The sequence below is a fragment of the Mauremys reevesii genome, linkage group 22 (genome assembly GCF_016161935.1).
Source record: "Mauremys reevesii isolate NIE-2019 linkage group 22, ASM1616193v1, whole genome shotgun sequence".
Taxonomy (NCBI): Eukaryota; Metazoa; Chordata; order Testudines; family Geoemydidae; genus Mauremys; species Mauremys reevesii.
In genome coordinates this window covers 2,148,572-2,170,094 of record NC_052644.1, presented here as the reverse complement: position 1 = coordinate 2,170,094, position 21,523 = coordinate 2,148,572, and the positions used below count along the sequence as shown (strand labels likewise).

Sequence of the window (21,523 nt, the reverse complement as noted above, 5' to 3'; positions counted from 1 at the left end):
TACGTCTGTATCTGTAACTCTCACTCCAGGCATCTGAAGAAGTGGGGTTTTACCCACAAAAGCTTCTGCCCAAATAAATCTGTTAGTCTTTAAGGTGCCACTGACTCCTCGTTGTGTTTGTGGATACAGACGAACACGCCCACCCCGCTAATAATTATCATGAGACTTGTGACAAAATCATGAGCTTTGGCCACAGACCCCTTGACTTCTGCACAGGCATGTTCTGGGAGGGGGTGGTAACGTCCCCTGCTGTGAATTCAGATGAACTTTCCTGAGCATCCTGTGCAAAGGGTGACTGCAAAGGCTGCATCTGGTTCCTCCTTTTCCCTCTGACAGCACATGCTTCAGTCCCCCGCTTGGTGGCACCACAGGCTGCCTGTCCAGCCTACATTCCTGCCTTCGGTACAAAGCTGTTCATATGTCTCCCCCTCCACACACAATATTCGTTCTCAAGTTCCCCCCACAACCCCCCTGATAATTTATGTTAATATATTCCGCTGTCTGCCTTGTGTCATCTGGCAACTCCTTTTCCCTAGGCCGCCTCCCAGCCCCTCCTCAGATGTTCTGCAGGATCTTCTGCAAGTTCACTGAAAGATTTTTTTCCTCCTTTAGAAAAAAAAATTGCATGGGCCAGAGAAGGAATTTTTCTCTGCAAAGCGCCATTAGCAGCTCTGATCCCTGCTGAGATTGTGCCGCTAGCTCCTGGTGCTGGCTTTCTCCGGGCTGCATAACTTTTTTTTTTTTTTTTTTTTTTTTAAGGGAGGAAAGGGGAGCACAAGTTCCTTCCCAAACGGCATCAGAAGAAACCCCCCTGTGCCAAGCCTATGATCCTGGTTTAGGAGTGATTCTGCTTGGGTTTCTATAAATCAAGCAGCATACGCAACGCCGTGCCTTTAAATGTCATCTGATTACCAAATCCAGGTCTGGAAATCACCCAAGAGATCCACCCGTCTCCCCACAAAAAAAGATCTATCCATTTGGATCTACTGATCAGAGATCTGCTGATTCCCAAGAGGTCTATTGGTTTCAGATCTGTCGGTCTCCCGTCTCCAAGAGCTTTCCATTTGGACTGACTGATCTCCCAGAGATCTAGCAATTTAAAGATCTATCAACTTCACATCTGCTGATCTCCAAAAGTCTGTGGCTCTTCCTGGTTTTCGACGGGGTTTTCAGCTTGGATTCATTGATCTCTCTATCGGATCGGTTGAACTATTGACTCACAGATCTATTGATCTCAGAAAGAGCTATCAGCTCCGAGCTATTGATCTCGGCAGGATCTATTGATTAGGATCTATCGATCTCCCAAGGAGGTCCCGTTGCCCTGTTTCTCCCCGGGTGTGTACGGCAGGACTAGGGGAAGATGTTCAGCTGGATGAGGAAGAACGAGAAGAAGACCCCTGAGGTGATCCACACAGTCACCGAGGGGCTAAAGAACCTTTACAAGAAGAAGCTGCTGCCCGTGGAGGAGTTCTACCGCTTCCATGACTTCCACTCGCCGGCCCTGGAGGACGCCGACTTTGACAACAAGCCCATGGTGCTGGTGGTGGGGCAGTACTCCACAGGGAAGACCACCTTCATCAGGTACTTGCTGGAGCAGGACATCCCGGGCAGCCGCATCGGGCCCGAGCCCACCACCGACTCCTTCATTGCGGTCATGCACGGCGAGACCGAGGGGATCATCCCGGGCAACGCCCTCATCGTTGACCCCAAGAAACCCTTCCGCAAGCTCAACCCCTTCGGGAACACCTTCCTCAACCGGTGAGTGCTGGCCCCCCGCTCGCTGGCTCCTGCCCCCGAAGGGCCGGCCAGCAGTGGCCAACGTCCCCGTGAACTCAGCCCCGTCCGCACGCGTGTGGTGGCCGGAACAACGGGGCCTACTGGGCAGCCCTTGAGTGAGCTTCCCTCTACAGCCACTTAACTCGGCCCAGGCCAGCCCGCCACACAACAATCGAGGGCTGCTGGTCCTCCAGTGCCTTCCCACAATGCTCCCCGGCCACCGCTAACTCACTGTGGCACAACAGAGGGCCGCTAGTTGTCCAGTGCCTTCCCCCAGGGACCCTGTGCCACGGCCTTTCCTTGCCATGTGCAAGAGCTCTTCCTCGTCTTCAGCCCTCGCCCGAGCCAGCCCGGGCTGACCCAGCTTGGGTCCTGGGGCTGTTTAATGGGCATGCTCCAGGGCGTGAGCGGATCAGCCCCATGGAGGGGTCAGGAATTCCCCCCATGGGGTGCGATGCCACAGCCGGTACCTCACGGTCCTCGGGGGTGTCTGGTTTGACCCGCTCTCTTGCAGGCAGGAGGCCTGGCCTGATGGGCCCAGTCCCAGCTCCCCTCACTTGTGCTTAAGCAAAGGGATGTGACATAGGAATGGCCAGCGGGTCCGTCTAGCCCAGAGAACTATGGGATAATCTGGCCACTAGGGGATGCTTTCCCCTGATCCCCAAGACTTGGAAGGGGGCTCATGCCCTGAAGCTTGGGGACTTGTATCCCTTCTTAAACCAAACCCCCCAGTGTGTCTTTAACCGTTCTCACTATCCCTAAGCGCTTGGCCTCGGAGCTTGTAGCAGGGAGTTCCGCTGGCCAATGGCCGGCTGCATTTCCTTTCATTGGCTTAAACAGCTGCCATTCAGCGTCAATGGGCGTCCCCTTGCCCTTGGGATAAGCAGGGGGAGCCCATTCCCCTTCTCTAGCCCCTCCCACCCCCAGCTCCGCTCCTCTCCTCTCCTCTCCCAGCCCCGATCTAGCCAGCCTCACCCCAGGGCGGAGCCATGGTTCATTTCTACAGCCTGTCTCCACCCTTGGCTCTGCCCTGGCCCCCCTCTGTGCTGGGCATCCTGGGGGGAGAGGGCGGTGTGTCCCCTCCGGTCTATCCCCCCCCATGCTGGGGTGGGATCGGCCTCTCCCAGTCTATCGCCCCCCCTGGGGTGGGATCGGCCCCTCCAGTCTATCCCCCCCGCCCCCATGGGACAGGACGGTCCCCTCCGCTCGCTGCAGTCGGATAGTAAATGTCTCTTGCAATGGGGCTCCCGTCCTTCCTTGGGAGACGACACTGTTCCGAGATGGGGGGGCAGGGGGATAGATGGGAACAGACCCCCCCCCCCCCGGGCTGTTCACTGCATCGTAGATTACAAGGATAGGAGGGACTATCCAGAGCCCCGGCCCGGGGAGTCCTGCTTCACGCCCAGGGTCTGCAGGGCAAGCGAGAGCCGAGCTCGGGGCCCAGGCCGCACGGTGTCAGGCAAATTCCCCTGCCAGGTTTTGTTCAAGCGTGTTTCGGAAAGGCTGGGTGGGGCGTGTGTATGTGTGTGTGTGTGTGTGCGCATACATTCCTCTGTGTTTGTGCACCTGTGTGTGTACTTGTGTGTGTGCAATCCGGTATGTGTGTGCATGCATCCCTGCATGTGTGTGTGTGTAAGCCAGTGGGGACACACACCCACACCCCTGGGAGCCAGTTCCTGTCCTGATGTTGAGGAGCCGGCCTGGGGGTGTCAGTGATTAAATTTGTGGCTAAGCCACTGGCCCTGCTTTGTAAACCTCTCCCACCGAGTCACAGAGTATCGCATGGGACGGCTCCCCCAACACACACCGCAGTGCAGCTGCCTCTGGGGTGGAACACAGCAGCACTTCAGCGGCCGCACGCAGCAGCTCAGGATGGTAGCAAGGCGGCGTGTGCTTGTTGTCAGGACTCCTGAGCGATTTCCCTGACTCTGCATAACCCTGCACATGTCGTTTCTCCTCGTCGAGCCTTACATCCTACAGAGCCAGGGATCGGACCCAGGAGTCCTGGCTCCCAGACCTCCCCTGCACCAGACACCCCACACCTTCACAGAGCCAGGGATCGGACCCAGGCGTCCCGGCTCCCAGGCCCCCCCTGCACCAGACACCCCACACCTTCACAGAGCCAGGGATCGGACCCAGGCGTCCTGGCTCCTAACCCTCCCTGCTCTAACCACTAGACCCCACTCCCCTCCCAGAGCCAGGGATAGAAGCCAGGAGTCCTGGTTCCCAGCCCAACCCCCCCAGCTTTAACCACTAGACCCCACTCCTTCTCTGAAAAGTGGAGATCCCTTGCCCCATCTGGCACAGCCCTGCCTTGGCTTCCCGCCCCACCCCTGCTCCACCAGAGCCCATTGCAAACAGCTGTTCAGCCCGGCATGTCCCTGCCCAGCCCCTGGGGAGAAGCCTGGCCTGTCGGGTTTGACAGGGGAGGGGGCTACACCTGGGGGGCTGCGGCTGGGGGAGGGAGGTTTAAACAGCAGCAGCCCCCCCTGATGTGCGTCCAGCCTGGCCTTGTCTGGGGTGGGGGTCTCATGCAGTGCAGAGGCACCTGCTCCCACCCAGCCCCGCTCCGCGGCGGGGGGGCCCGGCTGGGGGCTGGGGCTGAGCCAGGCTCTCAGGAATGCAGGGCCTGTGGCCCAGTCCCCTCCCCGGCCCGGCCTGCCTGGAAAGAAGGCGTCACGGCTCCAGATGCGCTGGCGGCAGGGAGCCACGGCGGCCAGGCCCTGCTCACGAGACGGCTGGCAGGAGGCCCCCGGGGATGGCTGGCAGGAGGCCCCCGGGGATGGCTGGCAGGAGGCCCCCGGGGCTGAGCTGAGGGGTGCAAATGGGGAAGACGGAGGGAGGGGGGCCTTGAGGAAAGGCTGGGACCCAGGAGATGGGGGTTCAGTATCTGGCTCTGTCACAGACTCACTGGAAATCGCATTGTGCCTCAGTTTCCCCTGTCGGTAACATAGGGATAATACATCTATGGGGGACTGGCTCTCACTCTGTGTCTGTGCAGCACCCAGCACAATGGGGCCGTGATCTCGGCTGGGCAGCGCCCGGCGCGACGGGGCCCCGATCTTGGCCGGGGTCTGGGCGGCGCCCGGCGCGACGGGGGCCCTGATCTCGGCCGGGGTCTGGGTGGCGCCCGGCCCAACGGGGCCCTGATCTCGGCCGGGGTCTGGGCGGCGCCCGGCGCGACGGAGGCCCCTCTCTCGGCCGGGGTCTGGGCGGCGCCCGGCGCGACGGGGGCCCCGCTCTCGGCCAGGGTCTGGGCGGCGCCCGGCGCGACGGGGGCCCCGATCTCGGTCGGGTCTGGGCGGCGCCAGCGCGACGGGCCCCGATCTCGGCCAGGGTCTGGGCAGCACCCGGCGTGACGGGGCCCTGATCTCGGCCGGGGTCTGGGCGGCGCCCGGCGCGACGGGGCCCTGATCTCGGCCAGGGTCTGGGCGGTGCCCGGCCCGACGGGGCCCCAATGTCGGTAAAATAAAATGAATTCTGACTCTGGAAACACTCTCCCTTCTAGACAAACAGGCCAGGACGCCTGGGTTCTTTTCATGGACTGTGGCGGCTTTCCCAGGGCAATGGGCCCTGGAGCCCAACCCCAAGCCCACTGAGGTCAGTGCAACGGCTCCCGTCAGCCCCCGGCTTGGAGCAGACCCCGGAGCCCATCTGGCCTGTAGCGAATGAGCCACGGCCGAGCTGGGAGCCCCCTCCCACGCCCGGCTCAGCTGGGCCCGGGCAGGGCTATTTTTAGCAGTGTGTTTCTATCGGGCCGGGCCGACTTCCTGCAGCGGGGAGGAGTTTGTAAACACGGGCTCCTCCCATGAGCCCCCCACTCGTGTGCATGGCCCAGCTTCCTGCCGATGCCCCCCCCCCATCCCCACCCCCCTGCGCAGGCCAGGGAGCGTGGGGCAGCGCCCCCCGTCTCTGCCCCAGCCCTGGCTCGCTCTCCTCTCCCCAGATCCCCCAGCCTGCGGCTTGCTCCAGCCTTCATTCCTGCTGCCACGGGGGCCGCTCCCCCCTTCGCCCGTGTCCAGGCGCTGGCACGTGGCCGGTGCCCCGGGCTGCCATGGGGGCCGCTCCCCCCTTCGCCCGCGTCCAGGCGCTGGCACGTGGCACGTGGCCGGTGCCGCGGTGCCCCAGGCTGCCCCCGGGCAGGAGAAGACATTTTCCAGCGTGAGCCGAGGCACCGGGCCCGCCGCGGGTGGGGGGCGGGGGGAGGTGTGGAAGAAGGGTGGTCCCAGGCTGGCACAGGTGAGGCCAGGGGGTGGCTGCTGCACCCTGGGACTGGAGGGGGCCAATGCCCAGCTCTGGTGTTGCTGCACAGGGCCACCGGCCTCTCCAGCCAGCTTGGGGCTCCCCCAAGGCTGCTGTTCTGTAGGGGGGGGGACCTGGCTCCCCAGCACCCCCAGGATCAGGGACAGGCAGGGACTCCCCAAGGTGCAGAAGGTCTGTGATTCCCAGTTACCCCTCCCCGCACCTGTGGCTTTAAACCCTCTGAATCCTGCGAGCTGCCTGGCCCTTAGTGTAAATTACAGCAGCCTCGGGGCTGCTCTAACTCTTCTGTGGGCCCTGGGGAGCAGAGACTGGCCCCAGCGCAGTGCGCTCCGGCCCGGCCCCCGATCTGCTCCTTGCGCAAGGAGAGGGGGCTGAGTAAACAGTACGTGTTTTCCAGCGGCTTTCTCAGCACGCGAGATAAACCTGCCAGCATCCAAACACAGAGTCTCCGAGTGCGCCAGGTGCTGCCCAGACCCCGGCCGGGATCAGGGCCCCCCGCTGCCCAGAGTGAGACAGTCCCACCCTAACTCGACAAGGGCAGGGAGGGGAGACGGGTACCAGCGGGGAAGAGACTTGCCCCAGGTCACACAGCAGTGCAGTGACAGAGCCACGCATTGAACCCAGGAGTCCTGGCTCCTGGCCACCCCCCTGCTCTAACCACTAGACCTCACTCCAATCCCAGAGCCAGGAGAGAACCCAGGAGTCCTGGCTCCCAGCCCCCCCAGCTCTAACCACTAGACTCCTCTCCCCTCCCTGTGCCAGGGTAGGACCCAGGCGTCCTGGCTCCTCGTGCGCAGCCCAAGCTGCTAGGCTGAGCTGCCCCTCTCCTGTCTCACGTGCTGCCATTGCTCATCGCTGCCTCCCTCTCCTGCCAGGTTCATGTGCGCCCAGCTGCCCAACCAAGTCCTGGAGAGCATCAGCCTCATCGACACCCCGGGGATCCTGTCGGGAGCCAAGCAGCGTGTGTCCCGGGGTAAGGCCTGGGGGGGGATGCACTGGCTCAGTGCTCTGTGGATGGAGCAAAGGGCGGGGGCTTCATCTGTAACCCCGGCTCCCCCCGCGTGGGGCTTCGTTCAGGGGCACGTTGATCGCCAGGGTGGGTGGAAGGGCTGCGGAGCCCAGCAGGACTCCTGGGTTCTCCCCCCAGCTCGGGGAGGGGAGGGGAGGGGAGGGGGTTAGAGCAGGGGCTGGGAGCCAGGACTCCTGGGTTCTCTCCCCAGCTTGGGAGGAGGAGGGGAGGAGGGGGTTAGAGCAGGGGGCTGGGAGCCAGGACTCCTGGGTTCTCTCCCAGCTCGGGGAGGAGGAGGGGAGGGGTTAGAGCAGGGGCTGGGAGCCAGGACTCCTGGGTTCTCTCCCAGCTCTGGGAGGAGGGGAGCGGAAATGGGAGCTGGACTCCTGGGTTAGCTCTGGGAGCGGGGGCTGAGAGCCAGGACTCCTGGGTTCCATCCCCAGCTCTGGGAGGGGAGTGGGGCTAGCGGTTAGAGCAGGGGGGGCTGGGAGCTAGGACTCCTGGGTTCTCTTCCCAGCTCTGGGAGGGGAGGGGGGATGGAGCGGGGGCTGGGAGCCAGGACTCCTGGGTTCTCTCCCCAGCTCGGGGAGGGGAGGGGAGGGAAATGGGAGCTGGTGGGTTAGAGCGGGGGAGGCTGAGAGCCAGGACTCCTGGGTTCTCCCCCCAGCTCTGGGAGGGGAGGGGAGGGGAGGGGAGGGGAGGGGGGGTTAGAGCAGGGGGGGCTGGGAGCCAGGACTCCTCGGTTCTCTCCCCAGCTCGGGGAGGGGAGTGGGGTCCAGTGGGGTAGTGGGGGGCGGGGGCTGGGAGTCGTGGTGTATCCCCTTGGCTGGGTGTGTCCCCGTGCACCCCCTGCACCAGGACCCCCCCCTGCAGAACGCCCCCTCCCCGTCCCGCCCGGGGCAACTCGCGCTTGGCTGTCGGGCCTGTTGCTACAGGGGCCGGGCCCGGGCCAAGGGCATTTTTTCACCGTGAGTCATCGTCGCGGGATGAACCACCCGTCGTCGTAGTGATTTGCTTGAACAAACTGTTTGTGCCTGTCAGTGTGTGCGGCCCCTCGTGGCAGGGCGTGTGCCCTGGGTCTGGGCGCAGCTCGGGAGGGCACTCACTGGGTGGGTGTGTGTGTGTGTCCGTATTTCAGTGGAGGTGTGTGTGTGTGTGTGTGTGTGTGTGTGTGTGTGCGCCCCAGGCTCTGTGTGTGTGTGTGTGTGCGGGGTGTGTGCGTGCCCACGGGGCGTGTGTGTGTGTGCGTGCGCCCGTGGGGCATGTGCCCATGGGGTGTGGCATGTGTGTGCCCCCAGGGCGGGGCAGGGCGTCTGTGCAAGCAAGTCGTTGCCTTGCGGGTGCCTTGCACCAGGGCCGAGCGGGGCCCCCCGCTGCTCACTAGCGGGTGCGATGCCAGCCTGGGGGTGGGCTCTGCCCCCCCGCTGCAGAGCCCAGGGGCTGGGCGTGGTCGGGCTGGGGGCTCCCGGGTCGATGGGGCCCAGCTCCCCCCCAGCTAGGGGGATGCCGGGGGCGGGAGGCGAGACGCTGCCCAGGGGCAGAGGCCAAGCCCCAGGGGGACAAACGTGGGTGTTGCCGCACTGACTGGGGGAGGGGCCTGGGGCCAGGACGCCTGGGTTCCTAAAGGGCGTTGGGGGGGCCCAGAGCCATCAGACAAATAAATCTCAGGCTTCGTCTCCGCTCTGCCCTTGGCCCTGCCCTGCGACCGGCCGGGCGTGGTCCTGGCGCGGGGCTGCAGCCGAGCCCCCCGGTCCCAGCCCCCCCGGCTCCGGCCGCCGGGAAATAGTGACAATGCAGCCGGGCTCCTTCCAAACAGGAAGGGCTGGGGGGCGGGGGGGGGGCGTTATCCCAGCGCCTCCAAAGGGCCGGGGCTGCCGGTGATGCTGGGCGAGCGCCAGACACAGATGGCAAAGGAGGGACTGGAGCTGGGGCTTTGAGTTCCCCTGCTTCCCCAGCTCTGCCGCTGCCCCTCACTCCCGACCCGCAGCCCCTGCTCCCCCAGCTCTGCCGGGGCCCCTCACTCCCGACCCGCAGCCCCTGCTCCCCCAGCTCTGCCGGTGCCCCTCACTCCTGACCCGCAGCCCCTGCTCCCCCAGCTCTGCCGGGGCCCCTCACTCCTGACCCGCAGCCCCTGCTGTCCAGCTCTGGGTGTCTCTCTCTGCCCCAGCCAGACACAGAGCGGGAGCCACTCCCGCCCGCACGGCGTTGCAGGCTCAGCACAGGGGAGTGCGGAAACGTTACCCACAAACATGGACATTTTCTTTCTCTTGTTCCTGTGCCCCTCACTCCGCCCTTCTGGTTAGAAAATCATTCCTGGAAGGAAACGTTTGGCCGAATCCGTTACAAAGGGGGGCACTGAGTGGGAATGAAAAGTGCCAGGGCCAGAATCCGGTGCAATGTCGCCTCAAGGCACCAGCTCGTTAGTGAGCCTCATCAGTGGAGCGACAGGGATCCCGCGGGGTCCCACCTGTGGGGAGCTGGGGGGTGATGCTGGGTGGGGAGGGATTGGTGCTCGGCTCAGCCGGGGATGAGGTGCAGCCACCTCTGGGGTGGGGCGCGGGGGCCCGTTTACGATTCAGCAATGCCAGCCAGCCATTCGGGGCCAGAAGTGAGGGCGAATCCTGTATCCAGTGAAGCTGGGCGTGCGAACTGAAGGAGGCCGATGACCTCACCCTGCCACGGGATCCGGCAGGGCCCCGGAGCCTCACCTCCCAGCCGGGGCTGGATCCCCGTCAGCTGAGCAGGGGCTGGCTGTTCCCGCGCCGGGATGCCGGCCAGGGAGCATGAGGCACAGGGGCACCAACACAGGGACATCCAGGCCTCTGGCCCTGCGGGGCAGGGAGCAGCCGCGGGGGGGTGCGGGGGGAAGAGAGCTGGATAAATTCGTGGAGGTTAGGTCCATTAATGGCTATTAGCCAGGCTGGGTAAGGAATGGGGTCCCCAGCCTCTGTCTGTCAGAGGGTGGAGATGGACGGCAGGAGAGAGATCACTTGATCATTGCCTGTTAGGTTCACTCCCTCTGGGGCACCTGGCATTGGCCACTGGCGGCAGACAGGATACGGGGCTGGATGGACCTTTGGTCTGACCCAGTACGGCCGTTCTGATGTTCCTGGGAAAGCCAACGCTGGATAACCTGCTTCCACACCGCCACCCGCACCAGGTGTGCGGGGCCATTAGCTCCCAGGGAAACTGAGGGGCAGTGGCTCCCCCAGGGCAGCTGGGGAGAGAACCCAGGAGTCCTGGCTCCCAGCTCCTGCTGCTCTAACCATTAGACCCCACTCCCCTCCCAGAGCTGGGAGAGAACCCAGGAGTCCTGGCTCCCAGCCCCCCTGCTCTAACCGCTAGACCCCACTCCCCTCCCAGAGCTGGGGAGAGAACCCAGGAGTCCTGGCTCCCAGCCCCCCTGCTCTAACCACTAGACCCCACTCCCCTCCCAGAGCTGGGGAGAGAACCCAGGAGTCCTGGCTCCCAGTCCTGGTTTTGGACCATAAGATCATGCTTTGATTATTATTCTAAACCATAGTGCAATGCCGATGTTTAGCAGCTGCTGCATTCCACCCCTGAGGTGGCTGCATTTCACTCCTGGCTGAGGGACTCTCTGTATAAACAGCTGCCAGGGCCCGTCACAGAGGTGACTACATCTCAGTGTGGGGTGTGGGATCCCTGTATAAACAGGCCCCCACCCCGCACCCCAGAGGCGGCTGCATCTCAGTGGCAGGGAACAGGAATCCTTAACACGGCAGTTTATCAAAGCCCCGTGGGGCTGCCGGCAGCCTGATTTCAGGGGCACTGAGCACCTGCCCTCCCGGTGACCCCTGGCCCCTGCAGGAATGTGCCGGGGGGGGGTCCCCGGCCTGGATGTGCCCTGGCTGGAGGAATGTAGTGGGGGGGGGGCGTGCTTTCCCACTGACGTGTCCGAATTCCTCGTTGGGATTCCTCCCCTCTGAATTCATCGCTGGCCCGTGTGGGGCGGGGGCTGCATTCCAGGAGGGGTTCACCCAGCTGCCATGGGTCTCCCTTGCCCAGCGGCCCACCTGGCCCCCTTCGGAGCTGGAGGGAGCTCCGCGCCCTGAGCTATGCAGGGAATCCAGCCCGACCCTGGCGCGTGGCGGCTCGGTAAACACCCTGCTGAGTTCAAGGCGCCCTCGGCTGCTCACAGCTCTCCCGTGGTGCAAACAACCCTCAGGACAGGCCCAGCTCTGCGTCCCAAACAAAACCGATCTCCCTCCAGCATGCAGGCTGCAGTGTGACTCCTGCACTGCTACACTGGTCTGTTATTGTAGGGTCGCTTGTGCAGCTGTGCGTCCCCCCGAGCCGGCGCTGCAGCCGGCCATGGGACTGAACCCAGGGAATGCCCAGCTGGGCCGTTCAGTTCAGGGCAGGTCCCTTCTGGGAGCAGGGCAGGATCTGAAATCCCCCAGCAGGGCCGGGACAAACGGAGGAAGAAGCTGTTAAAATAAAGCAGGTGATAAGCCGGGGCAGGGAGGTTTCCGTGGCCAGGACCAGCTGAGCCCCATAGCAATGAGAACCGTGCCCGTCCTGCCAGCGGGGCTGGGCAGCAGAGGGGAGCGCGGCGGGGGCAGGGCGTATGTCCGGGGGGGTGATCATGGGGGAGGCAGGCGACAGCGCATGTGAATGGGAACAGCACAACCCGCTTTGACGGGGGGCACCGGGAGCATTGCTAGTGAAAACCTATGGCCAGGTCGACCCTTGTGAGGCCAATCAGGGTGGTTCTCTCCCTGCTTCACAACTGGGGAAACTGAGGCACAGAGAGAGGAGCGGGGACTTGCTGAAGGCCATTCAGTGAATCACTGTCTGAAACCAGGAGTCCTAGCTCCCCTCCCCCCACTCTCTAACCACTAGATCCCACTCCCCTCCCAGAGCCGGGGAGAGAACCCAGGAGTCCTGGCTCCCAGCTGCCCCTCCCCGCTCTAACCACCAGCCCCCAGTGGCAGGGAGCTAGCGGCAGTTCCTGGGTGCTGGTTGTCGGGGGGAAGGAGGAGATCCCCTGAGGCAATGGAAGCCCAGAGCCCCGTCCCCTGGTGAACCCCGTCGCCGAGACGCTGCCCGGGGCCTGAGCCGAATGGGGCGGAGCGCAGAGGAAATTCCCGCCGTGAGCTGGCACCGTCCGGCGCTCAGGCTGTTTCCCGCAGGGCTGATTTACGGCCCTGCTCCCCGGCCAGGCCTGAGCTGCAGCCACCTCTGGGGTGGGGCGCGGGGCCTGTTCAGTGCCCCATAACCCACCGCTGCTCCGGGCCCGCAAGCAACGGCGAACCCTGGAGCTCGGGACAGTAGGTGCAGGGCACTGTGAGATCCAGGCTGGCATGGGGGAAAGGCCAGCGCGGCTCTCGGGTGGGCACACGGTCTGGGCCAGCTGCTGTTCCTGCCCCTCGGACCCCCCGCCCCCCGAGAATCCCCCAAATCCCCAGCTCAGCCTCGGCTCTCCAGCCGGACGGGCTCTGGGCCCAGCCTCCCCTTCCCCACCCCAGCTCAGTGGCATCCGTCACCGGGAGCCCCCGTCCCCTGGATCGGCTCCATTTTCCAGGCAGGGCCGGGCGCCAGGCCTGGAAACTCGCCCACTCCCTCCCTGCTTGTGTAAACAGCAGGGGCCGGAGGAGTTCGCGGGACCCGATTCTCCCCCCACCCCCCATCACTGCAGCCAACGGGGCCGGCTCCTGCTCCCTGCCCCCCGGCGAGGCCAGGGGACAGGGGAGGGGCTGCAGCAGGGCTGATTCCCCCTGGCACGGGAGGCCAGGCCAGGCCACCCCAACCTTTCCCAGGACTCCCGGGCAGCGGAGAGAAGCCCGGGGGGGGGGTTACAGCCCCGTCCGGTCCAGCTGGGGTTTGAGTCACAGCAGGGCCCCAGCTGGCTCAGACTTTCCTCTGCTCAGCCTCACGGCTTCCTTTTTTGGTGCGCTGGAGACACTTGCTGCCGCGGGCTGCCCAGGGGGGGGATCGCTCCTCAGCGAGGCTGCTAGGGCTGCTGGGGGGATGTAATGAGACGTCTTCTCTCAGCCCCTGAGCTCCCCCCCCCCAGTACAGGGGCCCTGATCTTGGCTGGGGTCTGGGCGGCGACGGGGCCCTGATCTCAGTGGGAGGCAGTGGAGAGTGATGGGGGCAGGGTGGGGGTACACTGGGGGAGCAGCAGAGGGTGGGGGAGGGGGTCTGTTGGGGCAGGGTGGGGTACACTGGGAGGAGCAGAGGGTGGGGAGGGGTCTGTTGGGGCAGGGTGGGGGTACACTGGGGAGCAGCAGAGGGTGGGGAGGGGTCTGTTGGGGCAGGGTGGGGGTACACTGGGGGAGGAGCAGAGGGTGGGAGAGGGGGTCTGTTGGGGCAGGGGCGGCTCTAGCCATTTCGCCGCCCCAAGCACGGTGGCGCCGTGGCGCCGGTCTGCCGGGTCGGCGGCTCCAGCTCTGGACCTCCCGCAGGCGTGCCGCATGCGCCCATCGGACCTCCGCAGGCGCGAGCGCGCCTGGGAGGTCCACCGACGGACGGACGGGACCGGCAGAGCACCCCAGCGGCGGGCTGCCCCGCAGCCCAGCCGCGCTGGGGTCTGGAGCCGCCCCTGTGTTGGGGGGAGGCGGAGGCCCCTGTCCCTTTCTCAGCCCACGAGCGATTCCTCTGGCCTCGGCCCCAGCACCAGCAGAAGGGGTCAGGGCAGAAACTTGCTGCATAGGGACCCCACACCCGGCAGCCAGGTCCACAGGCACCCGGTGCCCTCTGCAGGGAGCGCCCCATGCCCTGGCAGGGCGGGTGTGGGGCACAGGTCTGGGGAGTGGGGAGCAGGGTGGGCACGAGGCACAGGGGCAGGGCGGGCAGGGGCCAGGGTGGATGGGGGGCACAGGGGGTGGGGAGTGGGGGAGGCAGGGGGCAGGGGCCAGGGCGGGCGTGGGGCACAGGGTCTGGGGAGTGGGGAGCAGGGTGGGCACGAGGCACAGGGGCAGGGGGCCAGGGCGGGCATGGGGCACAGGGTCTGGGGAGTGGGGCAGGCATGGGGCAGGGGCCAGAGCGGGTGTGGGGCACAGGGTCTGGGGAGTGGGAGCAGGCGGGCAGGGGCCAGGGGGCACAGGGTCTGGGGAATGGGGCGGCAGGGGGCCAGGGCGGGCGTGGGGCACAGGGTCTGGGGAATGGGGCGGCAGGGGGCCAGGGCAGGTGTGGGGCACAGGGTCTGGGGAATGGGGCGGCAGGGGGCCAGGGCGGGTGTGGGGCACAGGGTCTGGGGAGTGGGGCGGCAGGGTGGGCACGAGACACGGGGGCAGGGCGGGCAGGGGGCCAGGGTCTGGGGAGTGGGGCACAGGGCAGGCCCTGCCCTGACGGCATCTCCCCGCCCGGCCTCGCCCCGCAGGCTACGACTTCCCGGCCGTGCTGCAGTGGTTCGCGGAGCGCGTGGATCGCATCATCCTGCTCTTCGACGCCCACAAGCTGGAGATCTCGGACGAGTTCTCGGAGGCCATCCGAGCCCTGAAGGGCAACGAGGACAAGATCCGGGTGGTCCTGAACAAGGCCGACATGGTGGAGACGCAGCAGCTGATGCGGGTCTATGGGGCCCTCATGTGGTCCCTGGGGAAGGTGTTTAACACCCCCGAGGTGCTGCGTGTCTACATTGGCTCCTTCTGGGCCGAGCCGCTGCTCGTCTCCGACAACCGGCGGCTCTTCGAGCTGGAGGAGCAGGACTTGTTCCAGGACATCCAGAACCTGCCCCGCAACTCGGCCCTCCGCAAGCTCAACGACCTGGTCAAGAGAGCCCGGCTCGTCAGGGTGAGCGGGGCACCGCGGGGTTTGGGGCGATGGGGGCCACTGAGGGGGGCGGGGACCTAGGCGGGCAGGGGGACCGAGGGGTGTGGAAGGGGGCTCTGGGGGCACTGAGAGGGCGGGGACTGAGGGGTGTGGAAGGGGGCTCTGAGGGGGTGGGGACCGAGGGGCATGAAAGGGGTTCTGGGGGCACTGAGGGGATGGGGACCTAGGCGGGCAGGGGACCGAGGGGTGTGGAAGGGCGCTCTGGGGACACTGAGGGGCGGGGACCGAGGGGCTTGGAAGGGGCTCTGGGGGCACTGAGGGGATGGGGACCAAGGCGGGCAGGGGACTGAGGGGCGTGGAAGGGGTTCTGGGGGCACTGAGGGGATGGGGACCTAGGCGGGCAGGGGACCGAGGGCATGGAAAGGGGTTCTGGGGGACCGAGGGGCGTGGAAGGGGGTTCTGGGGGCACTGAGGGGGCTGGGGACCTAGGCGGGCAGGGGGACCGAGGGGCGTGGAAGGGGGGTTCTGGGGAGCACTGAGGAGGATGAGGATCTAGGTGTGGAAGGGGGGTTCTGGGGTCCTGGGTGGAGGGCATTGAGGGGGACAGGGGGACCTAGGCAGGTGGGGACTGAGGGGAGGGAGGAGTTCTAGCAGGGTGAGTGGGGGGCACCAGGAGAGACGGGGGACTGAGGGGGCAGGGAGCACCTGGCCACTCAGATGGCAAAAGGACCTGGTTATCATCCTAGCCACCAGGACTCCTGGGTTCTCTCCTTGGCCTGGCCTGGCCTGGCCTGGGGAGTGGGGGCTGGTGGTTAGAGCAGGGCTGGGAACCAGGACTCCTGGGTTCTATCCCAGGGAGGGGAGGGCTAGTGATTAGAGACCCCTTGGCTGCAGGGTGCGGTCTCACATTCTCTGCCCCTTGGGGCTCTGCACCCCCTGAGTTTGGGGGGAGTCTCTGAGGGCAGCTTTTGGGGCTGTTTCCTACCCCCTCCCCATATCATTTCAGGGTTGTGACTCTTAGGCAGCAGATGGCTCCAGACACGAAGCCCCCGAACTTGGCTGTCCTGCCCTGAACAATGGCCCTGCCGGGGGGGGGCATTACGGGGTTTGCGAGCCCCCCCCGCCCCCGCATCCTGCGCCTGGTTTCCTCGTTAAGGGTTTCCCATGCGGCAGAGCCTTCCGCAGCTGTGATCCAGCCCCCCCGCCTGAGAAACGGGGACCCCCTCCCGAGTAACAGGGCCCCCAGCCTGAGAAATGGGGAAAGGCCCCAGCCCCACGGCCGGATCGGGGCCAGCACCCCCTAGAGGAGAAAGGCCCCTGCCCTGGAGCCGGATCAGAGTCGACACCCTGGAGAGGGGAAAGGCCCCGGGTCCCGTACCCCGCCCCCCAACCAGCCAGCCCCCCGGTCCCTAGTCTAACAGGCTTTTGGAAAGCGCCCCCTCCCCCCCGAGGGCGCGGCCCCTCCAGTGAGGCGGGTTCCTCTCCCGAGCCCCCAGTGACGCGGGGGAGGTTTAATGAGGCTCCTCCATTGGCCCGAGAGGAAGCGCCCGCTTGGCTTTCGCGGCCTCTTTCCCTCCCGCGCCGCCTTATCTTTTCCTGCCACCTGCTGCGCGGCTCCCCGGGGCCCTTTGAGCGGCCCGGGCTCCCGAGTGGCCATTTCCTCCCGGCCACGGCCAGAGCCAGGGAACAGAACGTCCATGGACCAGCCGCCGAGCACTTTCCACCGCCGGCTGCCAAGAGCCGCCTGGTCACGGAGGCTGGACGCCCGCCCGCCCCTCGGCCCCGGGCCGGCGTCGCCGTCGAGCGGGGACGTTCATCTGCCCCCTGCCCCCCTGGCGCTGGTGTCTGGCCCCGAGCCTTAGTGCAGAGGGGAAACTGAGGCACAGAGGCGCTTTCTTACGGTCACAGTAAGTTGGGGCCCTGTTGTGCCGGGCGCTGCCCACACCCGGCCCGAGATCCGGCCCCCTGTTGTGCCAGGCGCTCACAGCTTAACTCCACAGGAACCGAGGCAGGACGAGAACCCAGGAGTCCTGCACCCCAGCCCCGTGCGCCTAACCACTGAATCACATGGGTTCAGCTGCCGTCTGCAGGCGGGACCCGGGGTGCCCGTCCTCGCCCAAGGCTTTGGGGCGCTGACTTTCCTCTTCTCCACCGGGGGACGTGGGGCAGCAAATTCCCGGACGTCTCAGGGCAAGCGCATGGCTGGGGGCAGCCAGGGCCAAGTGGGGGGCAGAGCCCCAGCCCCCAAGAGCTCATGGGCTAAACTCCCCCCAGGGGGGCTGCAGCCATGGCCCGTAGTCCCCCCCCCGTGTATTTTAGCTGGATTTGGGTTGTTAAATCTTTCCTTCTAAATCAGCTCCTCAGCCCCCCTAATTGTTACTAGACCCCCCCTCCCAGAGCCGGGGATAGAACCCAGGAGTCCTGGCTCCCAGCCCCCCCTGCTCTACCCACTACACCCCCCCCTCCCAGAGCCGGGGAGAGAACCCAGGAGTCCGGGCTCCCAGCCCCCCCTGCTCTACCCACTACACCCCCCCTCCCTGAGCTAGGGAGAGAACCCAGGAGTCCTGGCTCCCAGCCCCACCCCAGCTCTAACCACTACACCCAACTCCCCTTCCCAAGCCAGAGATAGAACCCAGGAGTCCTGGCTCCCCTCCCCCCCCCCCCCCGCTCTACCCACTACACCCCCCCCCCAAGCCGGGGATAGAACCCAGGAGTCCGGGCTCCCAGCCCCCCCTGCGCTCACCACGACACTGCCCCCCCCCGAGCCAGGGATCGAACCCCGGACTCCGGGCTCCCCGCCCCATGTCCCGGGCCCTGCTGGGAGCCAGGCGGGATTAGCCTGGGGCTGGGGGGCCCGTCCCGGGGTGCGGGTGGGGACTGGAGCGAACTCCCCTGCCCTGCCCTGCGCAGCTGCCCCAGACGGATCCTTCCTGCGGAAGCAGAGGGAGCGAAGCTCTGGGTCAGTGCCAGGCGGGGGGGGGGGCAGGAAGAGCTGCTGACGGGAGCTGGCCAGGCCCACCGGTGCCACAGGGGGTCCGAGCTGGGCTGGGGGGGGGGAGATGGGGGGGCCATACTAGGTGGGGGGGAAGGGGGCTGGATAATTGACAGCTCTGCCAGCAAACCCAGGGGTGGGAGCTGTGGTTGGCACGGGGGGGGGGGGTGCCAGCCCCTGCGGGTGGGTCCCCACCCCCCAGTCCCTGGCTGACGCCCCCTGGCCCCCCCAGGTCCACGCCCACATCATCAGCCACCTGAAGAAGGAGATGCCCTCGGTGTTCGGGAAGGACAACAAGAAGAAGCACCTGATCGCCAAGCTGCCCGTCATCTTCGCCAAGATCCAGCTGGAGCATCACATCTCGCCCGGCGACTTCCCCGACTGCGGCAAGATGCAGGTGAGCCGGGGCCCCCGCCACGGGGCTGGGCGAGGAGCTGGGGGGGGGCAGGGACAGGCCGGACTGGGCCGTGGGGGGGAGGGGGCCAGGCTATACTGGACCATGGGGAGGGGCCCGGCCGGACAGGGCTGTGGGGAGGGGACTAGGCTATACTGGGCTGTGGGGAGGGGGCCCGGCCGGACTGGGCCGTGGGGATTGCGGGGTGGCCAGGCTGGACTGGGCCGTGGGTGGGGAGGGCCCGGCCGGACTGGGCTGTGGGGATGGGGGTGACCGGACTGGGCCGTGGTGGGGAGGGGCCAGGCTGGACTGGGCCGTGGGGAGGGGGGTGGGCTATACTGGGCTGTGGGGAGGGGGGACCGGACTGGGTTGTGGGCCATTGGGGCGGTAGTGGCCTGGACAGGGCCGTGGAGGAGGGACAGTGCCTGGCCAGACTGGGCCGTGGGGATTTGGGGGTGACCGGACAGGGCCGTGGAGGAGGGCCTGGCCGGACTGGGCCGTGGGGATTAGGGGGTGACCGGACAGGGCCGTGGGGAGGGGCCCGGCCGGACTGGGCCGTGGGGGGAAGGGGGGCAGGCTAGGCTGGGCCGTGGGGGGGAGGGGGCCCGGACGGACTGGGCCGTGGGGATTAGGGGGGGTGACCGGACAGGGCCGTGGGGGGGAGGGGGCCCGGCCGGACTGGGCCGTGGGGATTGGGGGGGGTGACCGGACAGGGCCGCGCTCCCCCCCCGCTGACCGCCCCCTCCCCGCAGGAGCTGCTGATGGTTCGCGACTTCACCAAGTTCCACGCGCTGAAGCCGCGGCTGCTGGAGGGGCTGGACGAGATGCTGACGGGCGACATCGCCCGGCTCATGCCCCTGCTGCGCCAGGAGGAGCTGGAGACGCCCGAGGGCGCGGTGCAGGGCGGGGCCTTCGACGTGACCCACAGCGGCCCCTTCGTGGAGGGCCTGGCCGACGGCGCCTACGAGGGGGCGGACGACGAGGACTGGGTGGTGACCAAGGACAAGCCCAAGTACGACGAGATCTTCTACAACCTGGCGCCCCTGGACGGGAAGCTGAGCGGCACCAAGGCCAAGAGCTGGATGGTGGCCACCAAGCTGCCCAACTCGGTGCTGGGCAAGATCTGGAAGCTGAGCGACGTGGACCGGGACGGGATGCTGGACGCCGAGGAGTTCGCCCTGGCCAGCCACCTCATCGAGGTCAAGCTGGAGGGGCACGGCCTGCCCGCCGACCTGCCCCGCCACCTCGTGCCGCCCTCCAAGAGGAGGCAGAAGGGCTCGGCCGAGTAAAGGGGCCCCGGCTCCCCCCCCCCCCCGCCCCGTGCCAGGCTGAACTGCTCCGGGAGACCCCAGCTCCGCCCCCGCCCGTGCCAGGCTGAACTGCTCCGGGAGACCCCGATTACCCCCTCACCCCGTGCCAGGCTGAACTGCTCCGGGAGACCCCGATTACCCCCTCACCCCGTGCCAGGCTGAACTTCTCCGGGAGACCCCGATTACCCCCGCCCGTGACAGGCTGAACTGCTCCGGAGACCCGACACCCCCGCCCGTGACAGGCTGAACTGCTCCGGGAGACCCCAGCTCCCCCTCGCCCGTGCCAGGCTGAACTGCTCCGGGAGACCCGATTACCCCCGCCCCGTGCCAGGCTGAACTGCTCCGGAGACCCGATTACCCCCGCCCCGTGCCAGGCTGAACTGCTCCAGGAGACCCGATTACCCCTGCCCCGTGCCAGGCTGAACTGCTCCGGAGACCCCAGCTCCCCGCCCCGTGCCAGGCTGAACTGCTCCAGGAGACCCCGATTACCCCCCCGCCCCGTGCCAGGCTGAACTGCTCCGGGAGACCCCAGCTCCCGCCCCGCCCCGTGCCAGGCTGAACTGCTCCAGGAGACCTCAGTCCCCCCACTTTCCAGCATCAGCAAACCAGCCTCACCCCCACCTGGCGAGGCAGTAATTTCGGACCCTCATCGATGCAGGATCAGGGCCCCCCAGCATCCCATCCTGAGCCAGCCGCCCTGGAATCCCTTCACCGTCTCCGCCACCGGGCACGAAGCTGCAGCTGACTCTGTCGGGGCCAGCGGGGGGCTGCCAGCCCCAGACCCCCCCCAAACACACACACCATGTTGCCTGTCCACCAGGAGAGACGAGAGAGGCTGCGAGCTGGACCCTGCCTGGACCTCCAGCTGCCCCAGGTCATTTGCGGGGAGACCTGACGGGCCCCGGGGCAGTCGCCATGTTAAGGGGGGGGGGGACTTGCCGTGCTCCCCGATCCCCGAGGCACCAGCTACAGTGGGTGGGGATTGAACCCGGGGCCTGCAAGCCACGCGCCGCTCTCCCCCGACCCGCCACTGGGGGGCGACAAAGAGCCAGGCTGGGTTAGCGCAAGTCACACCCTGGCGCTGCCCCCTGGCGTCCTCCGGGCCCACGTCCCGCCTGCGAGCCGTGGTGGCAGGGGCCGGCGCCAGGCCCCTCGGACCCAGATCCAGCCCTGAGGGCGGCCTGGGGCAAAGCTACCCTAGGGGTTCGGGGGGTTCTGGGCCCAGTTCCCGGAACAGCTGGGCCGGCTGCAGGGGACAGGGCCTGCCCGTTAGCCCCCCATATCCCTGTATGGCCCTGCAGCCCGCCTGCCCCCTGGTGGAAGCCTGGGGTATTACAGACCGAGGGGACTGCAGCCCCGCTGGACACCCCTCCCTAGTGGTAGCAGGCGGTACTGCACCCTGCACTGTACCAGCCGCCCCGTCTCAGCCCGACCGGGGCCATTCAGACCCATCCGTTTCCCCTCCAGCCAGATGCTTTGTGTATATTGACCCCGTGTATCAGACGAGCCACCCTGCGCTTCATGCCCCCGACACACCCCACTGCTCCCCCCTCCCATGCGCTGGGGGGGGCAGCCCCTTGGTATCGTTATGGCAAAACGCTCATTTATTCTGCCCTTTAACCAGGGCCCGCTGGCGGCAGAGCATGAGTCACAGCAGCCCTGAGGCCGCTCTAGTTACACCAGCCAGCCCCGGCCATTCCAGCCCCGAGTGCACGGATGGGGCAGCTGAGATTCAGGCCCTCGGTTCCCCATCCCGGGGGCAGGACAGTGGTTGGAGGGATGGGGCGGGGCTAATGCAGCGCTGGTCAGGTGACCAGGTTGGGGGGCTCCCCCTGCAGGCCCCGTCTCTCCCCTGGCCTCTGTCGTTACCGTCCCTCCGGATCTCGGGTCAGATACGGCCGGGAAGTGGCCTTGGCCCGTTGAGGGGAACGCGCGGCCTGAGCCCAGCAGGTCTTTCGCCCTCGGCGTGTGCGAGCCGGGCTCCAGGACTCTGGGCGTCGTCTCTGCCCCCGGGGCTGTATTTATATTGATCCTTCTGCAAT

General features: G+C 66.5%; 1 protein-coding gene across 1 annotated transcript in view; it reads left to right on the top strand.

The window, feature by feature from the left end:
• Positions 1–19,532, top strand: part of EHD2 (EH domain containing 2) — a 36,724-nt gene extending 17,192 nt beyond the window's left edge. Inside the window, exons 4-8 of the mRNA XM_039510808.1 lie at positions 760–1,758; positions 6,915–7,012; positions 14,394–14,806; positions 18,010–18,174; positions 18,924–19,532. Coding sequence (XP_039366742.1) covers positions 1,361–1,758; positions 6,915–7,012; positions 14,394–14,806; positions 18,010–18,174; positions 18,924–19,460 — 1,611 coding nt within the window. The 5' untranslated portion in view covers positions 760–1,360 and the 3' untranslated portion in view covers positions 19,461–19,532. The remainder of the gene's footprint in view (positions 1–759; positions 1,759–6,914; positions 7,013–14,393; positions 14,807–18,009; positions 18,175–18,923) is intronic.
• The last annotated feature ends 1,991 nt before the right edge of the window (positions 19,533–21,523 follow it).